This window comes from Bufo bufo, chromosome 2 (genome assembly GCF_905171765.1).
Source record: "Bufo bufo chromosome 2, aBufBuf1.1, whole genome shotgun sequence".
Classification (NCBI taxonomy): Eukaryota; Metazoa; Chordata; class Amphibia; order Anura; family Bufonidae; genus Bufo; species Bufo bufo.
In genome coordinates this window covers 428,275,726-428,301,657 of record NC_053390.1, presented here as the reverse complement: position 1 = coordinate 428,301,657, position 25,932 = coordinate 428,275,726, and the positions used below count along the sequence as shown (strand labels likewise).

At 42.6% G+C, this 25,932-nt stretch overlaps 1 protein-coding gene across 1 annotated transcript in view; it reads left to right on the top strand.

Annotated features, from left to right (window-relative positions):
- Positions 1-25,932, top strand: part of DGKQ (diacylglycerol kinase theta) — a 144,238-nt gene that overhangs the window by 51,345 nt on the left and 66,961 nt on the right. Inside the window, exons 4-6 of the mRNA XM_040417386.1 lie at positions 6,378-6,463; positions 16,025-16,150; positions 23,268-23,421. Of these exons, the coding sequence (XP_040273320.1) occupies positions 6,378-6,463; positions 16,025-16,150; positions 23,268-23,421 (366 nt within the window). The remainder of the gene's footprint in view (positions 1-6,377; positions 6,464-16,024; positions 16,151-23,267; positions 23,422-25,932) is intronic.

The window sequence follows — 25,932 nt, the reverse complement described above, 5'->3', positions numbered from 1 at the left end:
CCTTTGCTGACACAGTGATTTTCTGTTTTTGTTTTTCGCTCCCTGTCTTCCCAGAGCCATAATTATTTTTTTTTCTATTCCCATAGTCGTATGAGGGTTTGTTTTTTGCTGGACGAGTTTTACTTTCTAATGCCACCATTTAATATTGCATCCAATTTAGTAGGAAGCAGGAAAAAAAAATATCCAAATGGGGTGGAATTTAAAAAAAAAAAAACGCAATTCCGCCACAGTTTTACAGGTTTTCTTTTTACGGTGTTCACTTGCGTTTTACTACTGAAAAAAAAATTGAAAGAATTTTTTCTTGTCATTACCGTATTCTTTTTTTTAATTTTTATTGGAGATGTGCGAGGGCTCGTATTTTGCGGAACGATCTGTACTTTTTGCTAATACCATTTAGGGTTGTGTATGACTTTGTTCATTTTTAGGCGGGAAGTTACGCCATTCACCTTATGGGATAATTAAATATTTTTTTATATTTGAATAGTATGGGTGTTTGCCCATGGTAAATTTTAGATTTTTATTTTTATATTTTTCTAAATCTTTTTGTTACATCCCCAATTGGACCCCAACTTGCAATTATTTATGCATAACCTGTATGTCCAGGTGGGAAAACCCTTTAAAACCAAGTACTGACACATCTTTTATCCGTTTTTATTTTCTACTTTTGTAAATTTTAGATTTTAATTTTTATATTTTTCTAAATCTTTTTGTTACATCCCCAATTGGACCCCAACTTGCAATTATTTATGCATAACCTGTGTGTCCAGGTGGGAAAACCCTTTAAAACCAAGTACTGAAACATCTTTTATCCGTTTTTATTTTCTACTTTTGACTTTGTCGTTTTATTTTATTATTTTTTTAACCTAATTACGGGACAGACGTCTTGCCTGATCTGTTCCTCTTCTCTCTGAATAGCAGTTCAAAAAAATAGCTTTACTGCGACCACTTACACATAGGTGTCTGAAGATTACCCATTTACTTTATATGTAGGTTTTTTTTTTAGCAAAGGAACCAGAACATTTGGCTATGACTCAAGTAACTGAAAGTGAACTTGTTTTATGTACAGATCAGTTAAAGGGAATGTGTTGTCAGTTTTTATGTTTAACATATTGTTTTACAATTTGTGATAATTTTTTGTTTTAATTTCATATGTTACTATCTATATTTAAAAAATACCTAAAACCATGCAGTTTTCACACTGGCTACTAGGCCTAATAATATGTCAAGACTTCCTGTTCTGTACAGTTAACATATCAGCAGTCCTCTCATTATCATCAAAGGCAGGGTTACAGTGACAGATATGACTTCTGTATAGCTAATACAGGATCCACCATTCACAATAGGGGATAGCACAGCTTAGGCTACTTTCACACTCGTGTTTTGGGCGGATCCATCATGGGTCTGCAAAAACGCATCCGTTACAATAATACAACTGCATGCATTTGTCATGAAGGGATCCGTTTGTATTATCTGTAACATAGCCAAGACGGCAGCGTTTTGGTGTAGGCCTCCATAGCGGAATGGAGACTGATCGGAACCAAACTGATGCATTCTGAGCGGATCCTTTTCCATTCACAATGCATTAGGGCAAAACTGATCCGTTTTGGAGCGATTGTGAGAGCCCTGAACGGATCTCACAAACGGAAAGCCAAAACGCCAGTGTGAAAGTAGCCTTATCTTCTACCTGCTGACCTCTGCACAGATCACAAAGCATGGCTAGAAAACTCTCCCATAATAGTCAACAAGTCAGCTCCTGTTCATTTTATTTACGGCCCATTTGGCTACTGTCAAAGAATAGGAAGTCTTGACATATTTTAGGCCTAGTGGCCAGTGTGAAAACCGCAATATTTTAAAAAAAATAGAGGGACATAGAAAATGAAAAACAAAACAAAAATATTATTGTTGTGAACATTTACAGGCTCCCCTAATTTATGAGGCTTGTTTCTTTCCTATAGTTTTCAAATAAAAATGAATTGGCTGTTCATTGACAGTTTGTAGTATTATAAATATGCAATGAAAATAAAAAAAGAGAGCGAGCCTACGAGAAATAAAAATAAAATTCTACAATTCTATGGTAATATATTCGATACTATGTTATTGGGTCTGTTTTTCACCTTTGGCAGATTGATATGCATTAACATCTGCATCTTCCTCTATTGATTTCTTTCTACTAATGACGTTCTGTGTCCTATTTTATCCCAGACCCCGACATGGTAACGATCGCCCAGCCTTGACTAATATTTATGTCTATACTGCTTATGTGACCCTTTGCTACTGCATCAAGAAATGATCTAAATGTATATTATGCCATTCCCCCTCACAACAGCAATGATCATAAAATAGTGTCACCCATGTAAATAGCAATATACTGTATGAATTTAATGCATGGATCCTCCTACAATTAATTTCCATATAAATGTGTATTATACGCTTGCTATAATATTTTGCTATGGAAATACATTTTGGGGAAATGCAATGTGTAGTCTTATTTATGATACTGAAGATTCATGTAAGCAACGTAGTCTTCTCGTAATGTTGGTTTACGCCCAATACCTTTTGATTACACATTGTAATAAGGTACTGTATACAGCAAAATAGCAACTTTTTTTAAACTAGTAAGATGACAATAAATGTCAGCAGTAAGTGCCGCCTTTCATTTTAAAAACCTCCATGCAGAGACCATAGCTGCACACTGTGCTGCTGCGGGAGCAAGGAGCCTGCTGTCAGTGACAGGAAGGCTCTCCATAGAGAAGGCAGGGACCGTTTTTTCACTATCCCTGCCTTCCCCATCTATCTATACTCTATATGGAGATCAGGAAACAGCAATGTCACTTCCTGCTCCGGTCCCAGCGGTTGTGAGATTGCCATGGAGCCCGGAGTCTGTGCAAGCTGCTGGGTCTTAGCAGACCCAGATCTGCTCAACACTAAGGTTTTACAGTGATGTACAACCTCTCTGGTGGCTGTATTCCCTCTATAACTGAGGTTACTACATCAGCCCCAGTTACAGCAGAAATCAGCAATAAAAAAATGTAATGTCTTCCAAAGGTCTTGAATTGCCTAAAAAGTGTAAAATAAAAAATGAAACACTACAAGTTAAATTTAGCTGTATGTGACCTTGAATTTTGCAGGAAAAGTTGTAGTTTTTATGTGAACCATTTTGTGGTACATAAAATGTAATACATAACAAAAAAATTTTGTGGAGGTAAAAAACTAAAAATAACCTACGCCTATTTCAGTACTGCTCTAGCCCAGTTTGTTGTACTGGTTCGTTTTTAAAAGTAATTTAAAACGATCATTTAATGTGCTAATGAGAGAACATTTCTTTAGTTACTGACTTAATCCTTTTCCATTTGTCTGAAATATATTATAATATATATATTCCTCTCTAGTGATTGTCACTATTACTGCAGCATTTAACAGGTATTGCTAGAGAAGCATTCAGCACCTTTTACACTAGATAGGATATGGAAAGGAGAGGGACTGTTTAAAATGGGAACTTTACTAAAGTTTGTGTGTGTGCGATACAAATGATTGGTGTGATGCTGTTTAACATCTGGGCCATAGTGTCAATGAACGGCACAGAGGGATGATTAGATGAACAACTGCTCATCTTTAGACTACTTTTCTGGCAAAAAAAAAAGAACCCCCCCCCATATGTGTCAGTCAGAAAAGAGGTATGCTGATGATTCTCTCTGATTGATGGGGAGAGGGGGATAGATAACAAGTCCATGTTACCGTTTTGCTGATGAGAGCAAGACTTTAGGCTTAGATGCTCGTTAAAGAGAGACTCTACTAAAACTATAGGTACACTTCAAAGAAAAGTTTATAATATGATTTTATTAAATATAATAAGTAGTATATACATATAGTGATATAATGTCCTTCTTTTGCACTTATCTATATACGAAGGATAAAGAACATAATACACAATGATATCAACACTTCAGCTGGAGTCCTGACTACATCCAGAATGAAGGTACTTACATCATCTGACAGTGACACATCAGCTGGGAAGCCCTTTTCAGCTAAAGCAGTCAGTCTCAATTGGGGAAACACTGATTAGGTCCCCTATGCAAGGCGTCCACCCCATAGGATGAGCTTCTGGCCGCTTATCTGAAGGGGTACAGCTTTATACTGTTTAAACAAAAAGCTCCATTTCCTAGTAGAGTGTAGCAAGTGCATGCTCTCTACAATTGTCAGTGTACATATTGTTCATCTGCTATCACTCCGGTCCTTGGAGCGGCCAGTGCCCAGGTGCACAGTGAGTCCGAATCCTGAAACAACCTTGCGAAGCGGAAGAAGAGGCTTCGCTCCCCACAAAGGGGCCCGGTACGTCACTAACTTGTAGAGAAACGGCACCTCCGGCTCAGAGTTTGGAGATTAGAATACGGGGCATCAGAAAAGGAAAATAAAGATAATGCAGGCATGTATGAACAATTAAGGGGACTACAGTGCACTTAAAGCGAACCTTTCACCTGGATTTCACTTAATAAACTATTACCAGTACCTTTATAGATTATCCTCATTCTGTTTCAATGCATTCTTGTGCCGCTTTCCTGGGATGTATATTCATGAAAAAAACGACTTATAAAGTCCGCGTCTCCAGCTCCTGAAGTCTTGCTAGAAGTCAAGGGGGTAGCCCTTCCCTCACTCCAGGCTGTAACTCCCCTGCCCTAACCCCGCCTCTAAGCAGTGTAATTGACACCCGGCTCAGTCGCCGGGACCGCGCTTGTACAGGCGGCGCATGCGCCGTTGGACTCAAGCGCGATCCTGTAACTGAATCGCGCGTGAGAAAGAGGAGACAGGCAGGCATCGGGGACGGCGCATGCGCGATTCAGTTACAGGATCGCGCTTGAGTCCGACGGCGCATGCGCCGCCTGTACAAGCGCGGTCCCGGCGACTGAGCCGGGTGTCAGTTACACTACTTAGAGGAGGGGTTAGGGCAGGGAAGTTACAGCCCGGAGTGAGGGAAGGGCTACCCCCTTGACTTCCACCGTGACTGCAGGAGCTGGAGACAAGGACTTTATAAGTCGTTTTTTTCATGAATATACAGCCCAGGAAAGCGGCACAAGAATGCATTCAAACAGAATGAGGATAATCTATAAGGTACTGGTAATAGTTTATTAAGTGAAATCCAGGTGAAAGGTTCGCTTTAAGCAAATATCACCAATCCCGACAACCCCTTTTAGTTTAATATGAACAGATACAAAATAGATTCCAAGTGTTCAGAAACTACATCTTTCTTCTCTCCTCCTCGTAGCCTATCAGCATGTCACTCACTGCCCCCCCTCTGCTCCTTCAGGCTTGCTGAGATTACAGCCAGCTGAAGGGGAGCAGGGCTACTTTAATTCTTCACATCTCGGGCTAGGTTGCTTGGTCTTTTTTGAAAGCCGGTGATCTAAGCTTTAAAACATGACCAAGATCACAGTGCTTGGTGAAATACAGCCTTTAGAAATCAGGTTGAGAGTAAAAGCTATAGGTATATTCAGCTCTCACTGGGACCTATTTCTAAGGGCTATAACTCACGATGAATGGCTGCTAGTGCCACAATGTTGGTCTCGTTTAAAAGATTACATTATCTCCCTTAAAAGACCAGTCTCAATTACAGTGTAAGAAATAGTCCTCAGAAGTCCCCTACCTCAAAACAGTATTCTCCTTTCCTCCTAAATGAGCATTGTTCAGGATGATCAGTGAGGTTTGTTTAAAGAGCCTCTGAATGTACAAAAAAAATAATACTTGCACTGCTGATCCTGTTACCTTACTGTTCATGTTGAATTCTATTCTGTCTCATATCTGAGTCAAGAGAAAAAAAAACGTGTTTGTGGAGTTCCTGTCCTCATTTTGTCCCCTGCTGAAGTAGAGGGTGAAGGCCTGGTTTCAGCAGCTTGCAGAAAATGTTGCAGACCTTTTCCCCTTTTCTTGGATTAATTGCAGACCCATTTATTTCTATGATGTGCTGCCCGGATACGGAATTGCGGACCCGCACTAACTGGTCCCCAATTCCGTTCCCGAAAAAAATAGAACATGACCTATTCTTGTCCGCAATTGCGGACAAGAATAGGCATATTCTATTAGTGCCGGCGATGTGCGGTCCGCAAAATGCGGAACGCACATTGCTGGTGTCCGTGTTTCCTTAAAGCACACTACGGACGTGTGAATGGACCCTAAGTTGAACATGCATGCTTAAATGTCATGCCTACAACTATGATCTCCTAACGGACAGACACTGTTAGACTGGTAAACATATCTGTAACTGAATCCATAGAAGAACTAAATGTAGAACTGTGAATAAGTCGCTTTCAGAGTTGTTATATTGGTGTTTCTGATCTATTTCTTTTCATCTGAACTAACCGTTATAATTTTTCCTTGTTTTCTAGTTTGTGAACTCCACGTGCACACAGACTGCGTATTATTTACTTGCAGTAACTGCCGGCAGTGTCACCATGATGGCCAACATGACCATGTAAGTTTGCAAAGACATGGGCTTCAGTCTAACCGTATTGCTGTCACTTGGGATGGTGATTCTATTTTAATAATATTAGTGTTGGTATTGTTATCTGGGTTTTAATATGCACCTGTACAAAAACAGGTAACATGATCTTTTCACATTATGTTTGGGTCATATGCTCAATTTGAATTGGGCAAGTCTGTTGCCGACCATATGCACCAGGGGACTATGTCTGTACAGCTTAGGCTACTTTCACACTAGCATTTCTTGGTCCGCTTGTGAGATCCGTTCAGGGCTCTCACAAGCGGCCCAAAACGTATCAGTTCAGCCCCAATGCATTCTAAATGGATAAGGATCCGTTCAGAATGCATCAGTTTGGCTGCGTTTGGTCTCCGTTGCGTTTGTTAGACGGTCACTAAAATGCAGCTTGCAGCGTTTTGGTGTCCGTCTGACTATGCGGAGCCAAACGGATCCGTCTTGACTTACAATGTAAGTCAATGGGGACAGATCCGTTTTTCACTGACACAATATGGTGCAATTGAAAACGGATCCGTCCCCCATTGACTTTCAATGTAATTCAAGACTGATCTGTTTTGACTGACTTATTTTTGAATGAATAATGCAAACGGATCCGTTATGAACGGATACAAGCGTTTGCATTATCGGTGCGGATCCGTCTGTGCAGATACAAGACGGATCCGCACCAAACGCAAGTGTGAAAGTAGCCTTAGGGTACCTTCACACTAGCATTTAAGTTTTTCGGTATTGAGTTCCGTCATAGGGGCTCAATACTGGAAAAAAAACGCTTCAGTTTTGTTCCCATTCATTGTCTATGGGGACAAAACTGAACTGAACAGAACGGAATGCTCCAAAATGCATTCTGTTCCGTTTAGTTGCGTTCTCATACCGAAGAGCAAACCGCAGCATGTTGTAGTTTGCTTTCTGTCCTGGGATGCGGAGCAAGACGGGTCTGGCATGTCCCCCAATGCAAGTCAATGGGGACGGATCCGTTTTCTCTGCCACAATAGAAAACGGATCCGTCCTCCACTGACTTTAAATGGCGTTCATGACAGATCCGTCTTGGCAATGTTAAAGATAATACAACCGGATCCGTTCATAACGGATGCAGACGGTTGTATTATCAGTAACGGAAGCGTTTTATGCTGAACCCTGGCGGATCCAGTAAAAACGCTGGTGTGAAAGTAGCCTTAGATAGCTGTCTGCTCGTTGCACCAACAGCTATCCCTCCAACCACGGAACGGGGAGAGAGAACACCCCTGTCGGACACCTCTAAGAACAGCGGCCCGGTTCTTCTTTCTCCTGACATTGCCATTGAGGGAAGGTTGGGACATCCCCATACACATCGACCAACATGTGCATGGCCAGTTTTACCCCCCCACCCTCTCGTCACTTGCATAAGTATACATCTTGTGCATTCTTTTCTGTGGTCTCTTTTTGCCTGTGGGTATTATAAAGCACAGTAGAGCTGGTTGTCAGTGTCTCTTTGTGTGCCTGCATGTAGTAGCTCATTCGCTTTCGTCATCAGTGCGTATGAATATGTCTTTTAAGGCTTGGAAATTTTTAGAGAACAGAATGCCAGCAGTTAACCACAGTCATGTGCTATAGGTGGAACCAGTTGCTGCATATTCAATATATGTAGTTGGCGGTTCATACCCTGCATTTATACGGCGGGCACATGTGCAGGCTCCATTTTTCGGTACCCATTAGGTTCCTGACCACGGTGACCGCATCCGGGTGCATCGCGCGGCTTTTGCTGCCTCAGTATTTGACATGTGCCGCCATATAAGTGTGCAGGGCCACATGACCTCATGTCTCAGGTGGCGCCCTCCCCGACGGGTAGCTGTTGCCATGATTGTATCCAGCGAGCAACTGGCAGTACCAACTATTCAGTCATCGTTGGCTCAGTTGAACGCCACAATGGGGAGTCTGGCTGCTTCGGTAGCGGACATTCAGCACAGGGTCATGGAGCTGGAGTCCAGGGCCTCCACCGCTTCGCAGTCGGTGGCGCCCGTGGCTGCGGTGCCATGGCCTTTGTCGGTTTCCCCAGGTATGTCCACCACTCCTCCGGCCATTTTCCCAGCTCATTTTGTGGCGGAGAATATTAGGAAAGACATACTGGCAGGCAAGGAAGTCAACCTTGCGTCTATCCTCATAGCATCGCACAAAACAATTGATTGCGGGGAGATATCAGTGGTGATGAGGTCCAAAGATGCCCGATTGAATCGCAAGCTGTCCATACCTGAATTTGTGCTCGCCTTCAGTTTGTTTAGGGACGTCATCTGCTCGGCACAGCCTAATAGGAGGGAGGAGCTGGACGCCTATCTGTACCAGGTCACTGATTTGGGCCACAAGTATGGGGGCTCTGCTTTTTATGATTATGACCGTTCCTTTGCGGCTAAAGACGCAGCTTCCCTGGCACAGTTCCAATTTCTGACCAATTGGGCTGTGCTAGATATGGAGCTATTCTGCAGGCATTTTGCAGGTCTCAGAGCCCCCACTTGTGGCACATGCCAGTCCATTTTTCATGCCACGGAATGGTGCCCCAACGAGGCGGCCGCTCATCCAGACAGCGACCTGGTGTGGGAAATAACATCATTGATCAGCACAGCAAAGGACCTGTTTCACCAGAGCCTGTCTGAGAATATAGTCAGGAACTATCGCACGGGCTGGAATCTGTATAGAGAATTTGCCAAGAATCATCCACAGGGCAACGTGGATGACGTGTCATTCATAATGGCTTTCATCGCGCATTGCCATGCCGACTTTGGACTCGCTCACAATACCATCCGCCTGTATTTGGCGGGGGTTCAACATCAGTTCACATTGGACAATCCGGCCCGGATCTCTTTCTTTACATCGCAGGCCATCAAGGCCACGCTCCGGGGCATTGAGAAAGCCGGTGCAAGTAGGCCGGTGGTCCGTCAACCCATGTCCGGCTCCTTGTTTAGGCAGTTGTCTTTGGCTCTGGATGGTGACATATACATATCAAAATTTTAAGTAAAAACACAATTTTTTTTTTGCCTTATTCTGTCCTTTTATTATTGGCAAAAACTGGAAGAATAAAATAAGCCACATATAATTGACCACAAGGGTGACTTTAATTATTCCACACAGTGAATACCGTAAAAGATTTTTTATAAACAATGACAATTGCTGTTTGGTCAGCCCACCTCCCAAAAGTAAAAATAAAAATCATATGTACCCCAAAATGGTACCAATAATAATAATAAATAAATAAAAAAGTAAAGTAAAGCTCTCACACAGCTTTTATGTAAAAATAAAATAAGTTTAGAAGATGGTGATGCAAAAAACAAAAAAAAAAAATCTATATATATCTATCATAAATTTGGAAACTTACCCCATAAAAAAACAAGCACTCATAGAGCCCTTCGACAGGAAAATAGTTACCGTATTCCTTCTAGAATATGACTGCAAAAAAATTGCAATCTACAGTTAAAAAATAATAAAACAAAAAAAACTGTATATTTTGGTAATCATATCAATTATCAGAATAGATTTATAATGCAATTTTCCCACTCACCGTGAACCCAATAAAATAAAAACACTGACAGAATTGCCATTACTTGGCCACTTGCTTCCCAGACTATGGACTAAAAAGTGATCAAAAAGCCATATGTACCCAAAATTGCACCACTACAAACCACGTAGCCTGCAGAGAACAAGTTCCCATACAGCTACCTCAGTGGGAAAATAAGTGATGCAAAATAAAACAGATTTTTTATTAAAAGTCATTTTACGATGGAAAAGTAATAAAATACACTGCTCAAAAAAATAAAGGGAACACAAAAATAACACATCCTAGATCTGAATTAATTTAATATTCTTCTGAAATACTTTGTTCTTTACATAGTTGAATGTGCTGACAAAAAAACAACACAAAAAAAAAAAAATGGAAATCAAATTTTTTAACCCAGGGAGGTCTGGATTTGGAGTCACCCTCAAAATTAAAGTGGAAAAACACACTACAGGCTGATCCAACTTTGATGTAATGTCCTTAAAACAAGTCAAAATGAGGCTCAGTAGTGTGTGTGACCTCCCTACAATGCCTGTGCATGCTCCTGATGAGGTGGCGGACGGTCTCCTGACGGATCTCCTCCCAGACCTGGACTAAAGCATCTGCCAACTCCTGGACAGTCTGGGGTGCAACGTGACGTTGGTGGATAGAGCGAGACATGATGTCCCAGATGTGCTCAATTGGATTCAGGTTTGGGGAATGGGCGGGCCAGTCCATAGCATCAATACCTTCGTCTTGCAGGAACTGCTGACACACTCCAGCCACATGAGGTCTAGCATTGTCTTGCATTAGGAGGAACCCAGGGCAAACCGCACCAGCATATGGTCTCACAAGGGGTCTGAGGATCTCATCTCTGTACCTAATGGCAGTCAGGCTACCTCCTGACTCCAAAGAAATGCCACCCCACACCATTAATGACCCAATGCCAAACCGGTCATGCAGGAGGATGTTGCAGGCAGCAGAACGTTCTCCATGGCATCTCCAGACTCTGTCACGTCTGTCACATGTGGTCAGTGTGAACCTGCTTTCATCTGTGAAGAGCACAGGGCGCCAGTGGCGAATTTGCCAATATTGGTGTTCTCTGGCAAATGCCAAACGTCCTGCACGGTGTTGGACTGTAAGCACAACCCCCACCTGTGGACGTCGGGCCCTCATATCACCCTCATGGAGTCTGTTTCTGACCGTTTGAGCAGACAAATGCACATTTGTGGCCTGCTGGAGGTCATTTTGCAGGGCTCTGGCAGTGCTCCTCCTGTTCCTCCTTGCACAAAGGCGGAGGTAGCGGTCCTGCTGCTGGGTTGTTGCCCTCCTACGGCCTCCTCCACGTCTCCTGATGTACTGGCCTTTCTCCTGGTAGCGCCTCCATGCTCTGGACACTACGCTGACAGACACAGCAAACCTTCTTGCCACAGCTCTCATTGATGTGCCATCCTGGATAAGCTGCACTACCTGAGCCACTTGTGTGGGTTGTAGACTCCGTCTCATGCTATCACTAGAGTGAAAGCACCGCCAGCATTCAAAAGTGACCAAAACATCAGCCAGGAAGCATAGGAACTGAGAAGTGTCTGTGGTCACCACCTGCAGAACCACTCCTTTATTGGGGGTGTCTTGCTAATTGCCTATAATTTCCACCTGTTGTCTATCCCATTTGCACAACAGCATGTGAAATTGATTGTCACTCAGTGTTGTTTCCTAAGTGGACAGTTTGATTTCACAGAAGTGTGATTGACTTGGAGTTACATTGTGTTGTTTAAGTGTTCCCTTTATTTTTTTGAGCAGTGTATAAAAAAAAAAATATATACATTTTGTATCGCCCTAATTGTATCAACCTCGTGAATAAAATTGTAATTTATACCACTTTGTGAATCCCTAAAATAAAATAAACATTAAAAGAACTGCAGTGTTTGAAACTGCCCCCCCCCCCCCCCCAAAAAAAATAAATAAATGAAATGGTACCAATAAAAACAGCCCACCCAAAAATAAAAGTTGTTTCCTTCTGAGCCCTGCCACATGTCTTCACTGATATTTCCTGTAGATGTTAAGTTCTCAGTGTACTCTATCCTTGTACCAGTCAGTTAATAAATTCATTACGGACAAGGATAGGTCTGTTCTATTAGAGGCTGGCTGTTCCGTTCCGCAAAATACAGAATGCACATGGACGTCATCTGTATTTATTGCGGACCGCAAACAACATACGGTCGTGTGCATGAGGTCTTAGTCTGCAATGCCTCTTAATAGCCATGCTGTTTCAAAAGCTCCAGTAACGTCTGCTGTCAAATAGAAGTCCTTTTAGTGAGATGGAGCGTCCTGCGGCTCTTTATCAGTTGGGAAACTGAAAGATCCAGTCTACAGCTTTCTTGGTATCGTTGGACATGGAAGTGTTAAAACATCTGGAGAACCACAGGTTTTCGACTGCACAATATTTTGTTGCTGGAATATTGAAAAATGCTTGCAGGACTAAATATGGCTGTTACTTAGTTGTAGTGGCGCCTCTCTCACAACTCCCACCTTATGTATCCAGTGTTGGTGAGAAGACTCTTCTGGTTTACATAGTCTTACTTGTTGGCCTCCACAGTAGCAGAAATCTCTCTACGACTTGTAAAAGAAGACCCGGGACTGAGCTACTGGGCATATATGACCTCCGGCACTAGGTGGGTGCTCTGAGAGGGAATCAAAAGAACACCGGGGGGCACTATAACAAATATGTAACAGCAATATTTAGATATAGGAGCATTTTTTAAAACTTTTACTTTTGTGTAAACTTTTCCAGTATTTTCTTTCGACATTTAGGACATTTAGGAACCACAACTGATCATGAGAACTGGAGTCTTACTGTGTGAATGGAGTGATAGTACTGCTCTATTCACTATGGGACAGATTGAGTATACTGACCAGGTGTCTCTAGAAGTGGATGGAGAAGTGGTCACGTGTATGAGCACCTCCGTCTCATTCACAAAGGGCACATTTGGGATCCCTGTTGTCACTTTCGGTGGGGGTTCCAGCAGTCAGACCTCCAGAGAAAAACAAAGACCCTTTAAGAACCAGAACAGATTTTTCCATTAGTTTTTTTGCACAGTCATCTAACGGGCTACTTGAGCACTGAGTATTGTCACTAAAACTGATAATAAGAAGTCCCAGTAGAACCAGTTTAGATGACCATCTTGTAATTAACACGCCTGAGTGTGGCTATAGTAGCATCCCTGGAGGGGTGACATCTGATGCAAGAAGTATAGAGAATGTGGATATATTAGTCTATTAAGTGCATGTGACCAGCCATGCTATTGAATGTGCTAGCACGTGTAATTAGAGAAGGAGTTTGGAATTTATCTGAAATTAAAATGGGGAGGTTCTTGTTTAATTTTATGTTCTGATCTATCAAAAGAACAGAAAAAAAAACCTGAATCCTGTAAAAGAAAAAAAAGAAAAAGAAACGCATGCAGGCCTTTCTTTTCTTTCTGAAAAAAACGGACCTCGGAGGGAAATTGCTCAAACGGATGACAAATATGCAATGGGTTCCGTTAAAAAAAGGGTTCCTGTGCATATTATTATTTTTTTTTCTTCTGACAGATCAGAAGAATGGAAAATGAAATGTAGATATGAACTCTTTCTTAGTTGGATTTATATTCTCCGGCTGCCTAATGCTTGTAAAGTCAAGATTTTACCTTCACAGGCAGCCAGGCAGTATTTCATTTCCGTGTCCGTTACGTTTTATTTTTTATTTTTTGCGAACCGTATGCAGAACCATTCATTTCAATGGGTCCGCAAAAAAAACTGAAGTTACTCCGTGTGCATTCCGTTTCCGTATGTCCATTTTGCAAAAAAATAGAACATCTCCTATTATTGTCTGCATTACGGACAAGGATAGGACTGTTCTATTAGGGGCCAGCTGTTCCGTATCGCACAATACGGAATGCACACGGACAACATCCGTATTTTTTGTGGATTGCAAAATACATACAGTCGTGTGCATGAGCCCTAAAAGACAGCCTGTAACTGTTATAGTGACAGGCTATAATGCATTGGTGTACAAGGTAACAGAAACAGGGGTAAGCTGGGCTCCTGCAAAGGGCTGCATGGCCACAGGAGGTGGCACTGACATAGGTGTAGGGTATTTTTCATGGCTTTCTGGTTATTTGCTTCTACATAACAGCTCATTTTTAGTTACATTTAAAATGTAAAAAATAAATCCCAAAAGATAATGTTGAAATTGCTGTTTTTTCATCTTCATCCCTAAAATTGCACCCCAAAATGATTCCTAAAAAAAAACAACAACTCTTTCTGCAAAATTCATTAGTCTCATACAGCTAAGCTGAAAAAAACAACAACAACCTTGAACTCGCATATGGCTACAATGATGGACAAATGGATATGTTATGGCTGTTAAAGTGCTTCTACATGGAGAACAATTTTGTTTGCATGAGACGTGCTATATTTGTGCAAAATTATTTTAAAAAAATAATCAGTCGGACGGGGATATGCAGCAGCGGCTGTGCCAGCATCTGATGCAACGCGGGTCCCGGGGAGCGAGGTAAGTACAATCTGTGTGAGAGGCCCGGGCAAATTGGGGTGGGGTGCATTATAGGTCTTGGATAACCCCTTTAATAAATTGTGGAGTGTGCAACTCTCTAGCAGTGGTAAGATCTTGATGATGGTAAGAAAATTGTTGGCCCCAGAGATACCTACAAGTTTCGCTTGGGAAGACTTGATTAAAATTGTGTCGCAATATGAACAAAATATATCATTCCAGTCATGATTGGAAAGAGACTTAGAATGTGATATGGGTAATTGGATTGGGATCTGAGTTGACAGGTCTCTAGCTTCACTTCCATTTTATTTTATTTGTCGTCTTAGATGGGGATATGGGTCGATTGGCGGGAGGGGAGGGGAGGGTTGTGTTACGGTAAATAATTGAAAGTGAATTATTTTTATTCTGTTTATATTTTCTTGTGAAAAATGAATCAAATATTTTAAAAAAATTGTTCCACACTTTGAATGTTGTCAATTTTAAAGAGGGAAAAAAAATGGTGGAATTGCTTTATTTTTCCCATTACCTCCTCCAAAAAGTTCTGTGTATCCCAAAATGTTGTCATGAAAAAACTGCACTTCATCCCACAAAAAATATTCATGGAAAAATAAAGTTATGACTCTAAGAATACAATGATGCTAAAAACACCTGTGAGTCTCAATACTAAAATAGGCTTAGTTGTTAAGGGGGTTAAAGGGGTTGTCCAAGATCTTGATATTCATGGCCTATCCTTAGGATAGGTCATCAATATCTGATCAGTGGGGGTCCAGCACCCTGCACCCCCACCAATCACCTGTTTGAAGAGGAGCTCTAGTGAGTGATATGGCCTAGTGATGTCATGTTCATTGGTCACATGGCCTGTGCACAGTTCAGTTCTATTCACGGTTTACCGGGGTCTGGCCACCACCAAGCGCTGCTCCCATACAATTGAATGGGAGTGCACTGTGCATGTGTGGCCATCGCTCCCTTTCATTTCTATGGGGCTGACTGAAATAGCCGAGCCATCGTTCGGCTGCCGCATAGAAATGCATGCGCACTGCGCACTCCACTACTTTTCCCGCTCTGTTCTTGGTGTAGGTGTGGGTCCCAGAGGTGGGACCCTCACCTGTCAGACAATGGGGACATATCCTAGCGATATGTCCCCATTGTCTGTGATGGCAAACCCCCTTTAAGACTTCCTATGCCAAATGGCAGTCTCCACAAGGAAAACTACCCCTAAGAAGACCAGAAGACTCCAGTAGAAGATATGCTGTGAAGCAAATGTGTAGACTTGCTGTTCACAGCAGCTAAAGAAAAAAGGTTCCCCCCTGACAGTATGCAAACAATGAGAAGAAAGCTCTGGCAACATGTCTTAGAAGCGCCCAACAACATTGCATAATTCGCCCGAAGAGTGCATAGCATACAATGTAAATGACACACATTATTTGCATCCATATTTGGTTGCAGGCCTCTCTTGAATTGAGGTTTGTGAACCTGGTTTTCTTTCCTTCTCTAGGACACATATCATCATCACTGGCAGGAGGGAAATTTTTCTTCAAATGCTCGTTGTGAAGTCTGCAAGAAAACCTGTGGTTCCTCTGAAGTACTTTCAGGCATGAGGTGTGAGTGGTGTGGCATTCAGGTAGGATTTTTACAGTAGACATTAGCCTGGTTGAGGACTAACGAAGGACAGAATCTTCTGTATTTAATAAAGGATTTTGACCAATATCTCCCTTTTTTTCAGACTGATGTCAATGGAATTACAGTTTATATTTTAATCCCTTCTCGACAGCCTAACATACAGTGGATATAAAACGTCTACACACCCCTGTTAAAATGTCAGGTTTCTGTGATGTAAAAAAATGAGACAAAGATAAATTGTTCAGAACTTTTTCCACCTTTAATGTGACCTATAAGGTCTCTTTCACACGGGTGTCATGTTTTTGGGCCGGATAAGATGCGGGTGCTTTGCGGGAAAATGTGCGATTTTTGCACACGCGTGAGAAAAATCGGCATGTTTGGTACACAGACCCGAACCCGGACTTCTTCACAGAAGTTCGGGTTTGGGTTAGGTGTTGTGTAGATTTTATTATTTTCCCTTATAACATGGTTATAATGGAAAATAATAGCATTCTTAATACAGAATGCATAGTACAATAGGGCTGGAGGGGTTAAAAAATAATAATTTAACTCACTTTAATCCACTTGTTTGCGCAGCCCGGCTTCTCTTCTGTCTTCATCTTTGCTGTGCAGTAGAAATAGGACCTTTGATGACGTCACTGCGCTCATCACATGGTCCATTACATGATCAATCACCATGGTGATGGATCATGTGACGGACCATGTGATGAGCGCAGTGACGTCACCACAGGTCCTTTTCCTGTGTACAGCAAAGATGAAGACAGAAGAGAAGCCGGGCTGCGCAAACAAGTGGATTAAGGTGAGTTAAATTATTATTTATTTTTAACCCCTCCAGCCCTATTGTACTATGCATTCTGTATTAAGAATGCTATTGTTTCCCCTTATAACCATGTTATAAGGTAAAATAATAATGATCGGGTCCCAATCCCGATCGTCTCCTAGCAACCGTGCGTGAAAATCGGACCGCATCCGCACTTGTTTGCGGATGCTTGTGATTTTCATGCAGCCCCATACACTTCCATGGGGCCTGCGTTGCGTGAAAAACGCACAAAATAGAGCATGCTGCGATTTTCACGCAACGCACAAGTGATGCGTGAAAATCACCCCTCATGTGCACAGCCCCATAGAAATTAATGGGTCCGGATTCAGTGCGGGTGCAATGTTTTCACCTCATGCATTGCACCCGCGCGGAAATCTCGCCCACGTGAAAGGGGCCTAAACTGTACAACTCAATTGAAAAATAAACAGAAATCTTTTAGGTGGAGGGAAGAAAACTAAAAAAACTAGAATAATGTAGTTGCATAAGTGTGCACACCCTCTTATAACTGGGGATGTAGCTGTGTTCAGAATTAAGCAATCACATTCAAAATCATGTTAAATAGGAGTCAGAATACACTTGCCATCATTTAAAGTGCCTCTGATTAACCCCAAATAAAGTTCAGCTGCTCAAGTTTGAAATTTTCTTAGTCACATCCCACAGCAAAAGCCATGGTCCACAGAGAGCTGCCAAAGCATCAGAGGGATCTCATTATTAAAAGGTATCAGTCAGGAGAAGGGTAAAAAAGAATTTCCAAGGCATTAGATATACCATGGAACACAGTGGAGAAAATATGGCACAACAGTGACATTACCCAGAACTGGACGTCCCTCCAAAATTGATGAAAAGACAAGAAGAAAACTGGTCTGGGAGGCTACCAAGAGGCCTACAGCAATATTAAAGGATCTGCAGGAACATCTGGCAAGTACTGGCTGTGTGGTACATGTGACAGCAATCTCCCGTATTCTTCATATGTCTGGGCTATGGGGTAGAGTAGCAAGACGAAAGCCTTTTCTTACGAAGAAAAACATCCAAGCCAGGCTACATTTTGCAAAAACACATCTGAAGTCTCCCAAAAGCATGTAGGAAAAGGTGTTATGGTCTGATGAAACCAAGGTTGAGCTTTTTGGCCATAATTCCAAAAGATATGTTTGGTGCAAAAACAACACTGCACATCACCAAAAGAACACTATACCCACAGTGAAGCATGGTGGTGGCAGCATCATGCTTTGGGGCTGTTTTTCTTCAGCTGGAACTGGGGCCTTAGTTAAGCTAGAGGGAATTCTGGACAGTTCCAAATACCAGTCAATATTGGCACAAAACCTTGAGGCTTCTGCTAGAAAGCTGAACATGAAGAGGAACTTCATCTTTCAGCAGGACAACGACCCAAAGCATACATTCAAATCAACAAAGGAATGGCTTCACCAGAAGAAGATTAAAGTTTTGGAATGGCCCAGCCAGAGCCCAGACCTGAATCCGATTGAAAATCTGTAGGGTGATCTGAAGAGGGCTGTGCACAGGAGATGCCCTCGCAATCTGACAGATTTGGAGTGTTTTTGCAAAGAAGAGTGGGCAAATCTTGCCAAGTCAAAATGTTCCATGCTGATAGACTCATACCCAAAAGACTGAGTGCTGTAATAAAAAAGTATTAGTTTAAGGGTGTGCACACTTATGCAACCATATTATTTTATTTTTATATTTTTTCTTCCCTCTACCTAAAAGATTTCAGTTTGTTTTTCATTTGAGTGGTACAGTTTATAGGTCACATTAAGGGCTGTTTCACACAAGCGGATGCCGTGCGTGACATCCGCTCCGTGAATGACAGCCAAGACCCGATGCAGACTGCAGAAGCACGGAGCATTAACATGACTGATAATGCTCGTGCCTCTCTGTGATCTCTTTACTACGAAATCACAGTGACAACTTTATCTCACTGTGATTTCGTAGTAAAGAGATCACAGAGAGGCACGGAGCATTATCAATCATGTTAATGCTCCGTGCTTCTGCAGTCTGCATCGGGTCTTGGCTGTCATTCACGGAGCAGATGTCACGCACGGCATCCGCTCGTGTGAAACCACCCTAAAGGTGGAGAAAGTTCTGAAATGATTTATCGTTGTCTCATTTTTTTACATCACAGAAACCTGACATTTTAACAGGGGTGTGTAGACTTTTTATATCCACTGTAATATACATTGGTGGTCGGGTATTTAGAGATGTACTTAAACAGCAGACACCCAAGGCTAATGTATGCGATCGACATTATCACATTTAGATGCCGTGGTCAAATGTGACCACGGCATCTGGGAGCTCAAAAAACGGGAGCCAGATGTTGTGTGCGGCAGCCTAGTCCTCCAGAATTATCTGAAGCAGGACTCCATAGGAACATTGCTTAATCCTCATAGACACCAATGCTAATGCATTGATTGCTTGTTCAAGTTCCCTTGGGGAACTATATATAAAAAAAAAAAAAAAACGTTTCCATTAAAGAAAGAGAAACCCACTGTGGTCGCTGAAATAACTTGAACCTGATAACTAGAGATGACCGAATTTCATATTTTGAAATTTGTTCACGCTTCGTTTGGTGTTAAAAGCAGAATTGTGTTATGGATTCTATTACCACGGACCATAACGCAATTCTATGACGGAATGCATAACGGAATGCCTTTAGAGGCATTCCGTTATTCATTCCGTCATAATAGAAGTCTATGGGCTGCAAAACGGATCCATCCTATTTCCGTTATGCAGGGGAGTCCTCTGCATAACTGAATCCATAACACAATTCTGCTTTTACCACCAAACAAAGCGTAAACTAATTTCATAACATGAAATTCGCTCATCTCTACTGATAACAATAATAAATAGAAATTTACTGTAAATCTGCTAATGAAAATCATTGCTTTTGAATTGTAGGTCAACAGAATAATTTATAAAACAAACTAATGAAACTGGCCTGCACAACCTTTTGAAGCAATCACTGCAATCAAGTGATTTCTGTAAGGCCTACCTGCCCATAGTTTTGAGGCATGTGATCTACATTTTTTGCGGATTCGATGCGTACCCTTTCATTTCAATCGGGCCGCAAAAGATGCGGACAGCACACCATATGATATCCGTACTTCCATTCCGCCGCGCCGCAAAACATAAAAAAATAAAATATGTCCTATTCTTGTCCGTGTTGTGGACAGGTTTGGGCATTTCTAACAGAGGGCAGGACTTGGTGATCTTGGTGAAATCTGGAACTCACACAGGCAGTATCCGCGATTTGCGGAGAAAAAAACCTCCCAGGCTGTGAGCTCTGTGCTGCAATTGGCCACGCTACAGCCTGGGAGAAGGAGACGCCCAGGAGAACAAGGGCAGTCTCCTCCTACTATAACCAAGTCCCCTAAGTCTCCGCCTACTATAACCAAGTGACCGAACATACCGGAAGGGCATAGCAGGAGAACGGAGCGGCGCCCAGGGATAATAGTAAGTGCAGTGAGATTCCTGGGCGCCGCTGTACAGATCATGACACTTAGTTCACAATGTTTGGACCGATGAAAGGTCCTCTTTAAAGGGGTTATCCAATACTATAAAAATGTCCCCCATATGCTGGGCCCCTCACACTGAATATACTTACCCCGCTCCCTGCGCTTCTCCTGGTCCCCCCACTGGTGCCGCTGCTTCTCCCTGTGCCCGGATGAAAACATTCAGTGTCGGGGGGAGCAGCCAATGGCGGACGGGGACGAGCCTCCCTAGCATCGCGGGTGACACTAGGGAGGAACGTCCCCTTCTTCGCCTACCATTGGCTACTTCCCCCGACACACCGGATGTTTTAATCTGCGCACAGGGAGAAGCTGCAGTGTCGGGACCAGTAACGGCGCGGGGTAAGTATATTCACTGTGAGGGGCCCGGCATATGGGGGACATTTTTATAGTATTGGATAACCCCTTTAATTTCTGTGGCAGTTATTCTGGTTTCTTTGGTTTCCATTCGTATTATCTGTCTCTTCAATTTGTCATCAATTTTCCCCTGCGGCCACATCCAGAGAGGTTGGCTACAGTCCCTTAGACCTTAAACTACTGAATAATATGTGCAACTGTAGTAAAAGGAACATCAAGCTTTATAGCCTTTCCATTTGACATGTTGGTCTATAATTTTCTTTCTAATCTCTTGAGGCAACTCTCTCCTTAGCTTTCTTTGGTCCATGTTCAGTGTGGTGCCCACCGTGATACCAAACAGCACAGTGACTACATTTCACCCTACTGTATAAATAGGCAGACTGACTGTGTTTGAAGACCCCTGTGATGCTAATTATAGGACGCACCTTAGTTTGACATGTCCCTGTGGTCAAATTATTTTCAAACTTTTCTAGGGGGTGCCATCATTTTTTTCCAGGACAGTTTCATTATTTTTTTATTCTTTGGAACCACATTCAAAAGCAATGTCTGATTTTCATTAGCTGATTTTTATTTATTATTACTTTTGTTAGTTTCAAGCTATCTCATTGACCATTGTGGGTTTTTTTCTTTCTTTAATGGAACAATTGGTCCACATGTGTATATTCGAAGAATTTTTAGTGATGTTATATAAAAAAAATTTGTGCCAAGATCTAGTTTAAAAAAAACCCCTCAAAATGCCTGCAGTTTTTGTACTGACCACTAGGCACCACTTCTTGGTATGTATAGATCAGTTAGTGCAGTTATCTACTTATCATTACAGGCAGGATTAGAATGACAGATGTTGCCTATATATTTAGATGACACTATTAGATCCACCATTCACGGTCCACGGGGGAACTCCTGCACAAGTGGCACATGGCACAGTACACTGACTGCATTACCTACAGATATTCCGTATACAGCATCTCAACCAGAGTGATCATCTAAGAAGCTGGGTAAATTATTTAACAAACTTCCAAGCTTATTCTTATAGATGCATCGGGTGGCTAAGATGGCTTGTGGGCACACAGACAAGGGGGGAAATTTATCAAACTGGTGTAAAGGAAAAGTGGCTAAGTTGCCCATAGCAATTAATCAGATTCCGCCTTTCATTTTCCAAAAGAGCTGTCAAAAATGAAAGGTAGAATCTGATTGGTTGCTATGGGCGACTAAACCAATTTTCATAAACCTACCCCAAGGTCTCCAGGATAGAACAATGATGCACACGCTATGCAGCCGGCTACTACTGAAAATGCATGTGTGTTGGTGCAGCGAATGGGTTCCCATTATTCATTTTACTGGTGGATCCTAGTCACCCCAGTCATACACTGTTTACAATAGGTGATATCACAGCTTATCTACTCCCTGCACAGGTCACAGAGCATTTCTTGAAAACTCTCCCATAGGAGTCAGTGAGGTCTATGGCTGCTGTAACACAAAGAACAGCTCAAGGCAGCATGACTACCCTCATAATCATGTTCAGAAAATAGAATAAAAAACCACTATAGGAAAATAAAAACCGATTAGGAAAAAGGATGTGTGTCACTATCTGGTTTTAACTGGCAGAAAAATATTTTGATGACAGATTCCCTTTTAAACTGCGGGAAGAGACTCTCCACGACAAAATTGTTGGGCTCCAAGCTGTTGCCAGGCAGGCCTTGGGTCTGCTATGTACGTATTCCTACTACCAGCTGCAACAGAAAAGTGTTAAAAGAAGAAATACTGCAGGGTACAGTACCATCAAACAATGGCAGGTTTAACCTCCCTGGCGGCACAATATTTTCTTAAATTTTGTACCCGGAGCGGTACAAACTTCCGGAGCTGCGGCCGGAAGTTCGCGCTGCGCTCTGGAAATGCGGATGCGGTCAGCACACTGTGTGCTGTCCGCATCCATCCCTGCGCCGTTCAAATTAACTCATGGCGGTCCCGAGTGTGGCTCGGGGTTACCGATGCTTGCAGTGTAATGTGACCCCAAGCCACACTCGAGATTACCGCTAAGGAGGTTAAATGTAAAAATTCATGCATCATATTAAAGGAAATAAACCTAATTGGCGTCACCACGTCTGTAAACATGCGAGCTACTAGTACATCACGTTATTTATCCCACAAGGTGAACACCGCAAAGAAAAAAAAAATTCCAAAGCCAGAATTTCCGTGTTTTTTTTTTTTTGGACTAAAATAATAAACTAAAAAAACTATCAGTCATATGCATCCCAAAATGGCACCGAGAAAATACAGGCCTCCTATGGAGGCCAGAAAATAACAGCACAAGGCTGATATACTGATGACGTGGATATATATTTACTGTGTTTTTGTTTTATATATGTTAAAATATATATAAGTATTCTTTTTAGTATTCCTAATTTTTTCCACTTTGTTTTCAGACACATGCTGCTTGTTATGTGATACTGAACCAAGAATGTACATTTGGAAGACTCCGAAATATGGTTCTTCCACCAAACTGTGTTGTTTTACAGTCCCGTAATTTCAGCAAGATGCACTGCTTTAGGATATCGGAGAGTCTCCAAGCTGAACATGGTTTGTATTGTCCCATTAGACTTTACAGCTACTTCAATGATATATTTGATATTCATTTTACTTATTCATAATTCAGCCATAATTCATCTGAATGTATATAGCAGCTCACCATTTCATCTGGTGAGAATATGCTCTCAGTGATCAAGAGCTGAAAAGGGAATTTGAAGAATATATATATAATAACTTATATATACATGTCTTTCTCAGCGCGGCTGTGGCTTTTAGCTGCCACTCTGCGACCGTCAGCACTCGCTCCCATTGAGATGTATGGGAGGCAGAAAGGAGGTGGCCGCTGGAGGGTTTTCAGCGTAACTTAAGCCTCATTCAAATCCTTGAGCCAGGTGGTCCGTGATGCATCCGTGAAGGATTTGTGTTGGGTCAGTTTGTCCATTTTTTGCTGTCCGTGTTGCATCCGTGTTTCACTGACCCTGAACAGCTGAAAAATAATTTTCAAAGCATCTCTTTCTAATGATCCGTAAAACACGGATGGACAAAATAGAGCATGCATCCGTGCTAAAAACGGTGACCCATGGACCATGCTAAAACACTGATGTCTGAATACACACGTTCGTGGAGAACACGTACAGCAAACGTCCATGAAACACTGAGGCTTTAGGCTGATAGGATAAGGTGTTCACATCTGTGTCATTGCTCCTGTTTATATTAGAAGCCACACGGCTATGCCAAAACCCAACGGCACTTGATGGACCCCATCTGCTTATATGGAGTCCAGAAGGATTCTATCATGGTTTAGATAATTTTGACACAAAGAATAATTCTGTGGGTCTAGCTGTTCATGGGTCGTATATGATGGAACTGCCAACAGAGGTTCCAGTGAACAGGACCTAAAGTCATCCGAACCCACCAGTCAGCTGAGGAGCACAACTGTCCCCTAACAGCAGATCTCAGTTGGTCGCTTTGTATCTCTTTGCCTGATCCTTCATTTCCCGAGTAGATGAGCCACTGTCAGAAGTGTCTGACACTTTGTTACATATTCATAAGCCCCCATTCACCTGGTGGACACAAAAACAGTGTTCTTGTGACCTACGTGGATCTGTTATGTGGTATCCCATAGTTGACTATGCAGTACCACTTACCACTCTTCTCCTCTGCCACTACCAGCACTTCTTGGCTGCTTCTCTGTTTAGTGCTCTCCTTGCCTGGGCTCTCGGTTTAGGGGACGTCCATCCAGTGTTTGGTTGCTATGGGCAACAAAGACAGTTTTTCATAAATATCCTCCTTAGGCTGGGTTTACATGCTGCAGTTAATGGTCACATCGTTTAGTGGGAAAAACGTAAATATTACTTAACCACCTCCGGACCGCCTAACGCAGGATCGCGTTCCGGAGGTGGCAGCGCTGCGCAGAGTCACGCATATACGCGTCATCTCGCGAGACGCGAGATTTCGCTCCAAGCCGGCCCGCGCATGCGCATCGCGGGCCGGCAAAATTCAAAGAAGTATTTCGTCACCAGCCTGCCAGCAACGATCATTGGCTGGCAGGCTGGCGATTTTCAAAAAATCCAATCCAAAGTCATATAACAGATCATATTAGTAAATATGATCTGTTATATGGCTTGTCTGCTCCTGTGCTGGTCCTTTTCGTCGGTTGGATCCAGCACAGGAGCAGACTGAACTGTGAGTAGCACCAGCACTACACCTTAGCCCCAGATCACCCACCTGCACCCCAATTAACCCTTTGATCACCCCTTTGATCGCCCCTGTCAATCACTAGTGAAAGGAAAAAAAGTGATCAGTGTAAACTGTCACTTTTTTTTTTTCACTGGTATTGGCTGTTAGGTTTTAGGGATAGTTTAGGCCCCTTGGTTAGGTAGTTAGCGTCAGTTAGCGCCCACTCCACCGCACCGCAGTCACTTTTATTCGCTGTTTAGCGTATCGCTAATCAGCATTTGTACTTTTATAGTATCTGTAAGTGATCAAAACTGATCACGGTCAGATCTATAATAGTATTAGTGTCACCTTAGCTCGCCCTCCACCCAAAACGCAGTGTTTGCCCGATCAGGCCTGATCGGTCGCCCACACGTGCGTTCACCCACGCCCGCCCCACCGCAGTGACAAAAAATATATATTTTTTGATCACTGCACATTCACTTTACACGCACTGCGGCGATAAAAAAATCAGTTTTGATATTTTTTATCAACCGCAGCAGCCTCCGGTACTTCGCTAGCCTCCCCTTTGTAAGACAGGTTTGCTTTTTTTCTTGGGTAGTCTCAGGGAATACCCCTAAATTTAGTAGTCCAAAATGTCAAACAGGGGGTATTCTTCTGAAGAGGCCTACAGGATTCTGACCCAGTCGGATGAGGAGTGGGAACCCTCATCTGATGAATCTAGCGGGTCAGAATATGAACCTGTAGAAAGCAGTGGCTCTCTGACCCAAAGTTCGGACGAGGAGGTGGAGGTCCCTGATAGCACCAGGCGTACCAGGCCCCGTGTCGCTAGACCACAGGTTACGCAGGATCCGCTTCAAGAGCAGCAGAGTGGGGCTGTCGCTG